The sequence below is a fragment of the Schistocerca nitens genome, chromosome 2 (assembly GCF_023898315.1).
Source record: "Schistocerca nitens isolate TAMUIC-IGC-003100 chromosome 2, iqSchNite1.1, whole genome shotgun sequence".
In the NCBI taxonomy this organism is placed as follows: domain Eukaryota; kingdom Metazoa; phylum Arthropoda; class Insecta; order Orthoptera; family Acrididae; genus Schistocerca; species Schistocerca nitens.
The window spans coordinates 433590778-433606660 of NC_064615.1; the positions used below are offsets into that span (position 1 = coordinate 433590778).

At 36.3% G+C, this 15883-nt stretch overlaps 1 protein-coding gene across 1 annotated transcript in view; it reads left to right on the forward strand.

The window, feature by feature from the left end:
- The window catches only part of LOC126236300 (dihydrodiol dehydrogenase 3-like), a 64432-nt gene that overhangs the window by 43381 nt on the left and 5168 nt on the right, over positions 1 to 15883 (forward strand). The window contains exons 5-6 of the mRNA XM_049945496.1: positions 3241 to 3400; positions 3495 to 3592. Of these exons, the coding sequence (XP_049801453.1) occupies positions 3241 to 3400; positions 3495 to 3592 (258 nt within the window). The remainder of the gene's footprint in view (positions 1 to 3240; positions 3401 to 3494; positions 3593 to 15883) is intronic.

Consider the following 15883-nt stretch of genomic DNA (forward strand, 5'->3'; position numbering starts at 1 on the left):
TAGCAGACAGAGTGCGCCAGACCGAGACTTGAACTCAGGACCTTTGCCTTTCATGGGCACTTTCCCATAAAAGACAAAGGTCCCAAGTTCGATTCTCAGTCTGGTACACAGTTTTAATCTGCCAGGAAGTTTCATATCAGCATACACTCCACTGCAGAGTGAAAATTTGATTCTGGAAACATCCCCCAGGCTGTGGCTAAGCCATGTCTTAGCAATATCCTTTCTTCCATGTGTACTAGTTCTGCAAGGTTTGCAGAAGAGCTTCTTCAAGTTTGAAAGGTAGGAGACAAGGTACTGGCAGAACTGAAGCTGTGATGATGGGTCGTGAGTCATGCTTGGTAGAGCACTTGCCTGCAAAAGGCAAAAGTCCTGAGTTCGAGCTCGATCTGGCACACAGTGTTAATCTGCCAGGAAGTTTCATATCAGCACACACTCCACTGCAGAGTGAATATTTCATTCTAGATTATAATAATACTTAGAAAGTGTATTACTTGTGTAAACATATACTTTTTAAAATGGAACAATGCCTATTGACATTAACAAACTAAAAGTAGGTTAAATTATAATGTGAGTGGTGTTTATTGCAGGCTTCTAGCGAAAATCATTTACAAGATATTGTATTTTGGAAAGTTTCCATACTGACACTTGTTTGTGCTATTCAACCTGCTTAGTTTCTATGTACAGTGTTGTTACATTTGCTTACAGTGTGCTTGTGTGTTCCTTGAGTGCATTCTGACTTGTGAGTCATTAGTTTGTGACAATCATAAATGGGCTTTACCAATGCAGAAAAATCTGACACGCTTATGGTGTATGGAGAGTGAAGGTGGGATGCAGTTCATTCTTGTACACTGTATGTGGCAAGATATTCCAACAGACAGCAGCCACCTCAGTAACTATTTATCAACCTCTTCAACCCGTTATGTGAAAGTGGTAATGTAACACCCAGACAGCACAACAGAACAAAACAAGTGATGACAGAAGAGGGGGAAATTAATAATCTGGTGCTGTTTCAGTTGATCCACATGTTAGTTCCCATGGAATCGCAATGAGTGGCATGAGTCACGCAAGTGTCCTATGCATTCTCCATCAACAGAGGCTCCATCTCCACCACATCTCTCTCCATCAAGAGTTGCACGGAAATGATTATGAGAATCATGTTAACTTCTGTTCATGGACATTAAGACAGGATACTCCAGATGTATCATGTATCTTTATTAGTTATGAAGCCACATTTATCAGTCATGGCCAGATAAACAGACAAAACATGCACTATTGGTCTATTGACAATCCACATTGGCTTCGTTAGGTGGAATTTCAGTGTCCATGAAGTATAAATTAGCTCAAAGGCTCATTTTTCACAGTCGGAACACTGAACACAAACAAGTATTGCAGCCTCCTAACAGACCATCTTCCACAGATGCTAGAAGACGTTCCTCTGCAGACTAGGAGGAACCTGTGGTACCAACATGATGGCTGTCCAACCCGTAGTGCATGAAGTACTACAGCATGTCATCACAAATCCCTTTGTTTCTTGGCCATAGTTTTTCAGTGGCCATTCATGCAGACAGACAGCTTCTTACTTGTCATACCCACATAGAATGCAGCATAGTGGGTGCATGAATGGCCATTGACAAACTGGCCAAGGAACAAGTGGACCACCCTGTTGCTGAGCAACTTGCCAGACATGACATCCTTCGTTTCAATGACTACTTCACAGCTTTTCTGAATTGCCAGGTAGGAACTTTCCCTGCAATATATTCTACTTTCCCATAACCTTCCTGGCCTCATCCTTTGTTAGTCATTGTCCTCTCCCACCCACCCCCTTCTCTGCTCCCATTCCAGCACTACACAGCCCTCATTCCTCCATCACACCAGCCTTTTTACTTCTTTCTTTTTCTGCTATCCCCCCACCTTTCTGCTGCCCTCCATCTAATCTCCCAACTGCACATAGCTGCCCTACCCTCTTTCCACCTCATTCCTGCGTACTCCCCAACAGCACATCACTGTCCGCCACCCATACACTACTATCCCTCCCCCTCCCTGCCCCAGCCTCCTCCTTACACCCACACAGTAGCCACTACCATCATGCACTGGTGCTGCTGCTCACAGTATGACCTCAATTGCCTGAAACTTCAGTCATGTGTGTGTGAGTTGCATTTGCATGCAAGTACATGTGTGTCTAGTTTTGATGAAGACCTTACTAGCCAAAAGCTATATTTGTGACAGCCTTTTGTTGTGGCTATCTGCAACTCAAAATCTCCACTATACGGTGAGTAGCTTTCTTTTTACATTATTGCTACATTCCATCCTGGATTTTCCATTGTTTGATTTTTGAAACATTAAAACATTTAATGTTTCTCTATTTTGTTTTTTAATCAGTCTTGAAAATTTCAGGACTGACAGAGTAGATGAACCAACTCCCCACAAATTAGGACCAATGAGATTTCTATGAATGAATGTGAATAATGAACATAAATGAAAACAAAGTACTGTGTGTATGACATATCCTAATGAAGTGACTGTTACAATGTACAGACATGCGAGTTGTATGCACTGTGGGCTCTTCGGACCATGCATGTGACTTGCTGTAACAGTATAGGAAATTTCTAACATTCACGACAAAAAAGAAAATTTTACCAGCTTTAAAATAATTTAACTTGTGATTATTTTGTGATAAAAGCATATTGATTTATGCAGAAATTGTTTTAAAAGACATGGTATCATGACTTTTCTATTCCTATCCACACATGATAGAGTATCACTACTCATTAGGAAAAGACAAAACAGAACTGTGAATAAACGCAAATGAACACTCTGAGGACACCACAAAGAAAGAGAAACTAATGATACATTTTAGGATGTAAATATTTGAAAAATTACAAAAACCACATGACTATTAAAAATCAGATCAATGCATGGGTTACTCATGATCATACTAGACATCAGATGTGAAATGTCCTTGCTAATTTCCTCAGAAACTACTTAGTCCAAGGTGTTACCTTTTCACATTGACATTTAGTATTTTTATATTGTGATATTATAACCAGCTTATATGCTGTTTAGTTAATACCTAATGCAAGGTTACAATATAATATTGTCTTATTTGGAGTGTTCTGATATTGACTATATGTTACGGAATTTAACGAATTCAACTAAAAAATCAATATTCATAGTGATATGTTTTGGTGACAGTTGTTTTACAAAAAGCATCCAGGATATAAAATAACACTTATTTTTCAGTGTACCCAATTTGTCACCACTGGCAGATCCTGTTGTGAATGAAATTGCAAAGAAGTACAATAGAACACCAGCACAGATCCTTCTTCGGCACTTAATTCAACATGGAATTGCTGTAATTCCAAAGAGTTCAAATCCTAAACGCCTAAAAGAAAATTTCCAGGTATGAAAAATATTATAATTATGCATAAATTATTATTTCAAACAATTTCTCATATAGTTATTGTGATGTGATATAAAATTGTTGTTTGTTTCAGGTGCTTGATTTTGAATTGAAAGAAGATGATATAGATAGGCTTGATGCATTAGATAAAGGAGGGAAAGGTCGCATTTTCACTGAAAATGTGATGAAGGGGTTAGTAATTAATAAACCATATTAATAAGAAGTTGATTTACATAACTATATGACTAAAGATTTGAAATTAATGTGTATTTAATAAGCAACAGAAGAAAACAGTAAGTGCACTTATCATTGAGAATGCTACTTAATGCCACAATAATTCAGTAATAGTTTGTTCTTTTTTTAGATGGTGTTTTAGTAACCACAATTAATGTTGAAATTACGAAATTCAGGCACTTCTCTCCTTTTTCCTCCAAAATTATTATTGATTATTCCCCAAGTACTACCATAGCAACATTCTTAGCTTAACTCATTACATTAGCTATGTTCAAATAATTACTGAATGAGCATTTGAAATTATTACACAACAAAGACAATTCAGGTGCTGGCCAAGACAGCATATGTCATCACATTTACATGAGAGAAAAGACAGAGACGCCAATAATGGATCATCATGTATTGTTACAATACAAAAATGAATGATGATTGATACAAACAATGGTAATTCCATAACAGCACTTTATCAGCCTTCAGTCACAGTGTAATATGTATAACCGTGACATCACTTTATCAACCTTCAGTCACAGTGTAATGTGTGACCCCATCTCTCACCTACATAACCCACTGGCCATTTGAGTTTTAATGCTCCATTTTTTCATAAAAGTCTAATGTCTCCTTTTGAGGCTTCATCTGACTCTATGCACATGATCACATATCTACTTTGGCATATTTGAAAACAAAATTTCATAGATAAATTAATGTTTATCAATGTTCTTTGCTATAAAAGCTATAAAGTTTTTACAAAGTTGGAAGTTTCTTACATTTGTGGGTACAAGTGAATTTCATACTGAAATAACATCCCAAACACCACTTTCAATGAATAATGCTTTATTATAATTAACATATTTACACGAGTTGACCACACAGTTCAATAGTAAACAAGAGACTGCCTGAGTCCTCGGTACCAAGTATATCTTAGCACAGATATTTCACATTACTCAATACATCAATCCAACACAGAACTCTCCCTCAGAGGGTGGAGCACAGAGTAGGAGCAGTTAGAGAAAGGGAACAGGACTTAGGTGGAGGAAAGTGAAGACACGACATAATCTTCTAACCATGCTGGCTGGCACAGAGGTCGACCCACATGGGAGAGTGGGACATGGATAGGCATAGGTTTTGAGGACTGTGGCTGAACACATTGTACATGAAGTGTGAGTAGACTGTCCTCGGCAGTGGAAGCTCGAAGACAGCCAGCTACAAAGTTAATAGGTAACTGGAAAACTCAGATGAGTATTAGGTTACAATCAGAGTCTCTGAGGGAGTGAGGTGGTGCATGAATAACAAACAAATAGTCTTTATGACGTTGCAAGGAAATATCCTCGATGGGGTACGCAGAGACATTTACAGTGAATGTAGCTGTGGCAGCAGAAGGTATGGGAAATGAGAGGAAAGGTATGACCAATTCATTACATGCAACACTATCACTAACACTGCCCTTACGATGAGGGAGGGTATGGGAGGTGGGGGTGCCCACTGAACACTCACCAATGCAGCTACACTTGTATTGAGCTCTGAGTCCTCATCATCGGAGGTGTGGCTAGAAAGAACCCACACTGGTTATAACTGTTGTAGGGAGACTGTTTGTGGTTTGCCATTTAGCATGATCATCACAGTATTTTCCGATGAACTGAAATCCCGAAGAGGCCCAGAATATGGCAGAGTTAGGGATGGACAAATGGTGTCATCTTGTAACATAATAAAGTCACAGCTTCTAAGGTCTCTGTGGAGAAAAATTTGCAGGCATTTGTGTGCGTGGGGTTGTGGTGTTCAAGTGCACACAATGTGAGACCAAACTTCCTTGACTGAAGAGGGCAGTACCTCTTCAACAGTAGTATTAAGAGTCTCAACAAATTCAGCATGTAGTACGAGGGGATTTCTACAAGTGAGGCTTTCAAATTGTTTTTATAGACTGTGCATATGCCCAATAGAACCCACAGAAGTGTGTCGGATCATGAGCCCAAGTGACATATTAAAGCTTATTTCAGCATTCAGTGCCAGCGTTTGGCCACTCTATTACTTTGTGGATGATGAAGCTGTTGTACAAAATTACTTGGCACCACACAGAGTGCACAAGCAGTCAAAGAGCTGATGGCCCTGATCTGTGTTCACACAGGTATGAGCAGCCCTTAGCGGCTCGCCGTCTTATCTTATTTACAACTTTTCATGACGTCGCCTTTCTGGCTTAGATTTTTTTTTAGAATGTGACTTGTAAGTACTGCATCTCTTTCCAGTCAGTACACACTTTAGTTTATTAATGTCTTATATACATATTATGTTTTAGAATAGTAGTTTAATTCTGAAGACGACACTCATAGTAGCGTCGAAACCTGGTCAATTTTGACTTAATATTTGTGACCGAGGGCTTATTTGTTCTAACATAATTCTGACACGGTCACTGAACCTTAGCAGCTATGTCCAAAGTTTTAATCTGGCATTTGTTAAGAAGAGTGGGGTATATAATTTTGGCACCCCACTATCTGCTCTGTGGCAGTGGGAATGGCAGTGATATTATGTGTCCTGGTTTTCTCTCACTGTCAGTTCTCCTAGCGACTTCAGACTTCCATGACTTCACCCTTCAGAGGCTCTTTGCTGCTGGTTCAGCACCTTGATACGTATTGTTGAGCTGTACCCTGAACACTTGCTTTGTCACTAGTATGATGCTATCTCATGGCTTCCATGACATTATGATTTGCTTGCAGACTTGGCCACTCGATCATTCCCCCATGCTGCAAAAGCTTCCGTGTCTGCCGCAACTCACTCAACATTTCCCCATAGCCGGCAATCTATTGGTCATTGACATAGACGGTTCAGCTTCTGGGGGTGCCAAGGTAAAACTTTGACAAATTTTTAGTATCTGCCAGGGTACTACCCTGGGGTGTAACAAAATGCATACAGACAGTGAAAAGCTAAAAGAAAAAAAGAAATGCCAGACCACTACAGCATTAATACCTGAAAACTGTAATTGAGATGAAATTAGATGAAGCAATGCAGTGATGGTTCCAGAAGAAGAGAGTAGAAGGGGTTCTGGTTTAAGGTCTGATGTTAACAGAAAGAGAGTTTAATGAAACTGTGTAGGCTGGAAGAAAATTTAATGCTTCATAAAGATGGCTGACTCATTTAAACAATGTTACAGGATTCAAGAAATTGCTGTTCAGGGAGAGCAACTTACAGTTAACATAAAATTAACAAAGGAGTAGTTGTTGCTATTTGTGAGGGATTCTTCAGTTACATCAAACAAAATAATTTTTCCATGGAACACATTTACAATACTGATGGAACTGGATTGTACTGTAAGGGCATTCCAACATGAAGTTTAGCCTCTCAGCCTGAAATGCATGCTACTCAAAAAAATAAGAGTGAACAAAGGCTTATTGCTCTTTACTGTGCAAATTCAAACTGAATTGATTTGTTATTTGTACATAAAAAATACCTACATTCAGCTTTACTTCACTTGTATCAGAAAGGAGTCTCAATGGACAGTACTATTTTCAGAGTCTGGTTCCATTGTTTGTTTGTTCCTGCTGTGCATATGTATTTGGAGAGGAAAGGTTTACCTGAAAGAGCTATTCTTTTACTGGATAATGCACCTTGTCATCCTGCAGAAGATGTAGGCTACTGGTTTACAACAATGGAGTGAAGTGCCTTCCACCTTTCCTTACATCAGTCATACAGCCAAAGGGCCATGGTGTGAAAAAAGCCATCAAACAACATAATCAATCAAATCTCATGAAACATATTGTGCAAGAAGATTCAGACATACTTAGTTTGTGGAAATCCCCGATTGTGCTTGATGGAATCCATAATATTTGTAAGGCTTGGGACAATATGATGATGACAACCTTAGCACACTACTCAAAGAAAATTGCAACAGCCTTTCCTCTGTTAAAAATTACTTTAAGGCTATAGTAGTGAGGAATGTGATACTGCTACCTGTCTGACCAATCTTGTAAACAAATTTCTGGTTGTGAAGCTATAGATGACAATAGTTAAATAGTGATGTCTAGGGACCAGTATTTGTGCAGCTGAGTTATGAGCCATGGATATGGTGAAAAAGAGTGTGAAGACAAGGCAATCGAGGAACACGTTATGACACACACTGAGGTACGGAAATTCAGTGACCTGTTACTAGAGTATGCAAAACAAGATTTGTTTGACTGTACTGATGTTATGACTCCATGGTAAACAACAACCATCTTCACATAAAATTAAATCAAAAACTGAGACTGAAAAATTTGGTGATTGTTACCCCAACATAAATTCAAAGCAAGTGGTCTGAAATAGAGTGTGGTGTAATTTTGCAATTGAATTTTCAGTTTCCAACACATAATATGTAAGTAATGCAGTGGGCTTTCACAAGTAGGGTGTAGCACATTTTGTAAATACAGTAAATTGCAGTTTTCAGTAAAAAGGTATGTTTTGGATTACCTGTATTTCTCAGTTATCTGTGCAGTCTTGTATCCAATTTACATTCGACCAATTACTTTCCATAACCATTCTTTGTCTCAGTCATAATTATGACTGTTCTTTGCATTGTATTCCTCTGCAGGCATTCCATAAATACTTTCTTAGACTTTCATTCATGTTGCACCTCCAGACCTGCATACCTCAAAGGTCTTCATACACTTTACTGGACACCAGTAATGGAATTCTGTTATTTTCATTGTTAACTAACTATGTTTCCAATACATCTCTTGAACTTCACAAACATTTAAAAAATATTTGAATTTTTGCAAAACTTTTTCTGTGTTGTTACCTATAGTGCTATCTGCCACCCAACATAAGATTCTGTTGGGTCTTCTTCATAGTCTCATTATTTTCAGTTGAAACACTTACCAGATTTAAATGATAGCTTCTCACACCCTCTGAAAGACATTTTATAGTTTCATTGAATGTAGCATATTCTGTTAAGTTACTATTATCATTTTACTGAAACAGTTGTCTTCTGTTTAATAACTGCCTTGTTTTATTTGAGATTATCTTTTATTTAGCTTTTCTTCACATCTGAAACATCTTATGCTGTTTGCATAAGCACCTGTATTATAAACTGACTTTGTATGTACAATTTTCTGAGACACTATACTTGTTACTTATTTAAAGTGGTGCACCTGCCTAGTCTTAAATAAATTCTCATAATTTGTTTTTCAGCCTTCCTGTCTGATGAGTTCGTTTCTTTCAAGACTAATATCTAGCTTTACTCTTCATCTTATGAGCCTGCAGTTGGAACTTTACCAACCTTTTTTAATGCCTCTTAAGTCCCATAGATTTTCATCTTCACCGATGTTCCTGTGGTTATTATTAGATGCTTTTAACAAATAGTAATGATTTAACACAACACTGTCAAGTTTACTTTTTATTCATGATATGAATATAACAGAGGGAAACATTCCACGTGGAAAAAATATATCTAAAAAGAAAGATGATGAGACTTACCAAACAAAAGCGCTGGCAGGTCGATAGACACACAAACAAACACAAATATACACACAAAATTCAAGCTTTTCTAAGATACTTATGAACTGACGACAGCTGTCCACTGAGAAGTTTCTTTTGTAAATATTATTTACACCTTTATCTTCCTTTGACCTTAAAGGGATTTCAATGGTGAGAGCATTATGGTCAGACAATCCTAAATCTATGTCTGTTACCTCTATGTCAGTTGCTGACATATTTGAGAAACAGTTTGTTGCGAAAGCTTGAATTTTGTGTGTATATTTGTGTTTGTTTGTGTGTCTATCGACCTGCCAGCGCTTTTGTTTGGTAAGTCTCATCATCTTTCTTTTTAGATTTACTTTTTATTCATGTTTATTATTATTGTACACACTATAAACAGTTTGCTTTTAATGGATTATATAGCTTTAATAACAAAGATTGATAACTCCATAAGCTTTGAATGGTCCAGCAAAACTTCACAAGTGGTAAAGACTAACAAAGGTACTTCATTGACTGACAATAGGCGATGACTGACTCATTCTTATGTTAAGAAGTGAGTAGGTCAGATATTACAAAAATGTTGAAATACAAAGCTATTACATTCCAAGTGTTAACATAAGGTTTAGAAGAAGTAAAAAAAGTATATAAACACATTCGGCAGTGAATTACTTATGTTTAACCATAAATTGTATCCTATTAAACTGGTATAAATAATGGTTCTGTTTAATGGGGTGGAAGTTTTGGTGCACACAGGACTCTACAAAAGCTCACCAAAAATTCTCTGGAAAGTCAAATTTTCTAATTGATATATTTCACAAACTAAATTAAATTATTCTAGGAAAGTTACACATTTTTGGAATCAGAAAAACTGAAGTTACAAAACTATCAGAGTAATTTTGACATCATTACATTTTAAAATTTGAAAATTCTGAAATACAATAATTTTGAATAGGAGTAACATTTGAGTCACACGTTTTTCATAAAAGATAAGACATTCTTTAGAAAGACAGGAACGAACACTTTCAAACAATGTAGGCCAATCGTAAAACAAACAGCTATTAGGGGGGTTCCATTTTGTACTACTCATGGTGTACAAAGCTCTTAATTCATGAATATTTCTTGAAATAAAACGTTTTCATACAAACTAATTATGTTGTTACTGACAACGTGCAACATTATGAGCTACTACTTATTTGTTATCATCCCAATGATCACATTTGTGATATAGGATTTGTCAGGGTACATTTTAACAACTATATAATATCTTTACAAAATTTTTATCTGTGCTGAATTCATGTGAATCTATCTTATGTCTAATACAATATACAAGTAATAAGTGTTTTTATAACATAATTTCTTATGTGCTTGACAGACATATTCACTGATGTAATTTCATTTGTCACATTAACTTAAATATATATTCTTATACAGTTGCGCATAGATATTCACTTATGCTGTAATAACATTTGTCAAGCATGTGGTTTTTTACAACAGTTTTAAATTTATCCTCATTTTCCAGCTCTTTGATATGATTTGGTAGTGCATTAAAAAGTTTGATGCCTTGATTACATACATGTTTCTGACTTCGGGTCCTTGTTACAGCTTGTACGTGGAGATCTTTACATTGCCATGTATCGTAATTATGGTAGTCTGTATTGGTTTTCATTTTGTCCTGATTTCTTTTGATCACCAACAGACATTTCAGAATGTATAATGATGGAATTGTTAAAATTTTCAATGCTTTAAAAAGGGGCCTACAATGTGTTTGAGGTGGGCTCTGGGTCATTATCCGAATAGTGCGTTTTTGTAATTTGAAAATCTCATTTAGACAACAATTTGTTTTTCCCCAGAATACTATCCCATAGGATGCAATGGACTGAAAATAGCCAAAATATACTAATCTGGTACAGTCATTACTACAAACTCTTGAAATTATTTTAAGTTCAAAACATGCTGAATTTAGTTTTAGTGCTAAGTTCACCACATGGTCCTTCCAGTTAATCTTCTCATCAATGTGCATACCCAAGAATTTTGCTCACTGTACTCTTTCAAGTTGTTTTCCCTCCGTGGTGGGATTTAGGTTGTCATGTTCACTTATTTTTCCATATTGCCCATAATTAGTTTTTTTGCATTCAGTGTTAGCTTGTTAGCACTAAACCATTTTTGTATATCTTGTAGGACATGGTCCACAATACTGTGCAATGACTGCTTCATATCACTAACTATTAAACTAGTATCATCAGCAAATAACATGATTCTAGCTTTTCTCTCTGACACCTGAATATCATTAATGTAAATGAGGAACAGCAAGGGGCCTAATACACTTCCTTGGGGTACTCCTACTGTGACCTCCCTTGGACTGATCTTAGATTAATTTTTTGATTAATATTTGGTGCTGTAATTTCAACCACCTGCATCCTCTTTTCCAGATAAGACTCAAACCACTTTTTTACTGGTCCTATACCTATAGCTTCAAGCTTTTCCAAAAGTATGCTGTGGTCAACAGTGTCAAAGGCTTTTGACAAATCTAGATTTATCCCAACTACACTTTTTCCCTCTTCCAATTTAGTGATTATTTCTTTTGTGTATTCCAGTACAGCTGTTTTGGCACTTCTCCCAGCTTGAAATCCATGCTGATTAGTGTTTATCAGATTGTGGATATTAAGATAATGTGTGACTCTATATTTCATTAGTATCTCTAAAACCTTAGAGAAAGTTGGGAGAAGTGAGACAGGTCTGTAGTTTTCTATTTTAAGCTTATCACCCTTTTTCAAAAGGGGAACGACTTTAGAAATTTTCAGTTTCTGTGGAAACACACCCTCAGCCATTGACAAGTTTGCTATGTGCGCTAATGGTTTTGCTATTTGATTAGCTGTTTTCTTTACTAGTATTATTGGCACCTCATCTACTCCAGCTGACATCTTGGACTTGAGACTTTTAATCACTTTTAAAACTTCCTTTTCATTTGTTGGAACTGCCATCATACTGCTGGTTGCCTTGGGTGCTTCCATCTTAATCTGCTCTCCAAAATTCCTGCTTAATGTCTGGAGTACATTTAAAAATTATTATTTATATAATTAGGCATGGCATATTTATCTACCATTTTATTCTCCTCATCTTTTAGAATAATTTCCTTGTCTTTGATAGGTACCCTGGTTTCTTTTCTCACAATTTCCCATGCTATTTTAGTTTTATTTCTGGACTGTTTTATTTCCATATCATTACTTAATAACTTTGCATTTGCAATTACTCTGCGATATATTTTCCTATACCTTTTTACATATTCTATAAAATCAGTATCTGTACACTCCCTCAACTCTGAATTCAGTTTTTTCATGCTTTCTTAATGCCAAGAGTCATCCAAGAACTTGACTTTATGTGTCCAGTAGACTTGATTCTGGTCAGTTTCTTTGGAAAACTCATTGCAAAGTTCATCATATAAATCGATGCAAATACAGTATATACCTCATCTTTACTTGTCTGTTTCATAACATCTAACCAATTTTCATTTTCTAAGATACTTATGAACTGACGACAGCTGTCCACTGAGAAGTTTCTTTTGTAAATATTATTTACACCTTTATCTTCCTTTGACCTTAAAGGGATTTCAATGGTGAGAGCATTATGGTCAGACAATCCTAAATCTATGTCTGTTACCTCTATGTCAGTTGCTGACATATTTGAGAAAATGTTATCTATGAGGCTATTGGAGGCGTTTGTTATTCTAGTTGAATTGTTTATGTGTGGTGACATGAAACTCTTTAATATGTCCAAAAATTGCCTCTTTTGTCAACTTTCAACTAGAAGATTAATATTGAAATCACCATAAAGAATAATCACAGTTTCTTTTTTTTGTAAAAAGTATTTAGCAACAATTCTAATTTATCAAAATAGACTTCTATGTTTCAACATGGTGACCTATACACTGTTTAGACTATGACTTTTTTCATCAGGCCAAATAGCTGGACAGCACCTGCTTCAAAAAACTTTTCAATACTTAAGTTCTCTGCTTCACATCTCTTTTTGAATTCTAACTCTTGTCTAAGGTAAATACTGACTCCACCACCTTTTACAATTTTCCTACTATAATGATTTGCCAGTTTAAATACTACTAATTTCATGGTCCTTACACCAATGTTCAGTAATACACAAGACATCAGGTTGGGTGTTACTTACTGCTATTTCAAGTTCACAATATTTGTTCTTGAGGCACTGCACATTTAGAGTCATAATCTTTAGAACAGGGGAGTGAGCACCGATGGCATTTCTCCTTTTGTTTAACACTGTTAACTTGGAGTTTTCATTAAGGCCGGATACCAAAAATCCTGTTGTACCACAGGTTTCTTGTTTCTGTTGCTTTTACTACTTGAAGCGGATGATGCTGATTGATTGTTTATACTAGATGTGGCAGCTGATGACATTTTAATATTCACTATAGCAGATGTTGATGTTTTTAGTGTTTCAGCAAATGTTGCTCTTGTTAAGGTTTTCACTTCTTCTGCTTCTGCCCTCATTTGGAGTGGGATTTTAGGGAACTTTTCTATTGATATACAGCTTATTTCTTCTAGTATCTTTTCACTCATCACCTTTTTTCCATAATAGTTCCTGTGCTGTCCATGCCTCGTGAAATGATTTCTCACTGAGCTGTTTGCATCCACAAATGCTGCAAATTTAAAAGCACAGCAGATCTTCCTAAATTTATTATTTGTTGACTTTATTTCTATGTTTACACATGATTCCTTGATTAGATCATGTCTATGTGGCACACTTACAACGAGAACCTTTAAATTTAGATCTGATAGCTTTTTTAGAGTTGTTTGAAGTGCCCTTGTCGCTAGTTGGCTTTCATTTTTGTATATGTCATTTGCTCCACCTATTAGCACACAGCATGTTCCAGTCTTAACTAAGTTTTCACAATTATTTACTATTTCATTAAGGGGAGCACCAGGTTTGACAGTGCCTGTTACTCTAAATTGGGACTGCCGATCATTTATTATTTGTGCCACACCCTTTGCATGACTATCACCTAATACACAGACTTGATATTTGTTGTTCTCCAGGTTCCCTCGTTCCTTCGGTTTTATAGTACATGTTGAAGAAACATTTCTCTCATTAGAACACACAGATGATCTAGATTCAGTTTCACTTGTCTTATTTTTTGAGTTCACATTTTGTCCTGTTGTATCTTTATTACCAGTTTTTCTTTGCACTCTATTTACTGATGATTTCATACCGTCAGAAAGATTTTGTCCACTACGAGCAGAAGTTTTGTTTGAAATGAAAATTGCCGGTATGTTTTCATTACACTCGTTTTTTAAATCCTCATGTTTCCGTTGCTTTATCAGTTCCTCTAACTTATTTACGTAATGATTTCCAAGCACAAGGTCCTGCTGAAGATGCAGTAACACTTTCTTCTATGCAGTTATCGTGTCTTGACAAAGCTACCGTCAGTAGATCGCAGCATTCCATGCCACAGTCACATTTCGCGTCCCATTCTTCCGTTCCCGCAACACACTCTGCATGAATCCATTTTTGCGACACTGCACATAACCTGATACCTTTCGCGATGTAGTTATTGCACTTAATACAATTTATACTCAATATGTAGCCGTTTACCGTGGAACTATTTACACACACTTCTATACGCGACACCATCTTTCCGATAAAAAATTTCTCTTTTGGTGTAACAGTGTGTCACATAGGCTATTTCTATGACTGTCTTCATTCTCATTTACATGACATGTCATTTGTGAGAAGTCATGAGTATTTCTTATTATAAACAATATATAAACATTAGTAACATGACTGATATTGGTATTAATTGGTTGGTAAATACCATGGCTCGGCTGTTCCAACATCCCTTCTAGCATACATCTCACTCACCTTATACAACCACATCGCTCATCAGCTTTATGTCATTCAACTTAGCCTTTGTTTTCCCTGATCTATTTCTGCATAGGAAACCTATGGCTTGTAGCATTATGTGCAGAAAATGTATCAGAAAAGACAGAAAATATCTATTTATGCTAGGGGTGGTATGATAATGAATGGAGGAACTCCATTTCACTATGTTTCATGATCACTTTAAGTTCTAACACAGTTTGGGATCATTACACCCCATACATTTTTTTCTATTCCTTGATAAAACATGGTCAATTATTTGCTCTTAGAAACTCAATTTTGTATTTGTTTCTCCACTGGAGGAGTGTGCTGAAGATAAAATAGGTTCTTACATTTTAGTAAATACTACTAATGTGTAACATCTGTTATTTCTGGTATCATAGCCAATGTTTCCAACAGAAGAGTTGTTCTTTATTTTTGTTCTATCTTTGCATTAAAATCCCCCAACATAATATAGTCTGGTGTTTGTTGTCGTGATGCTTTCTGTAATTTTTATTTTTTTATTTTATTTCACTTGTCTAGTTCCATAGGACCAAATTGAGGAGCAAATCTCCAAGGTCATGGAATGTGTCATTACATGAAATTACAATATAAAAGTAATAACATATAAAATCAATTGTTTATGAACACTAAAAAAAAGGTATAAGTTTAAGTAAACGCAATCAATAATATAACATAGGAGCAGCTTAATTTTTCAAGAAACTCCTCAACAGAATAAAAGTGACCCAAGTTGAGTTTGAAAGCGCACAGGTTACTGCAAACATTTTTGAATTCTTGTAGTAGCTTATTGGAAACGGATGCAGCAGTATACTGCACTCCTTTCTGCACTAGAGTCAAGGAATTGTGATCCAAATGCAGATTGGATCTCTGCCTAGTATTAACTGAGTGAAAGCTGCTAATTCTTGGGAATAT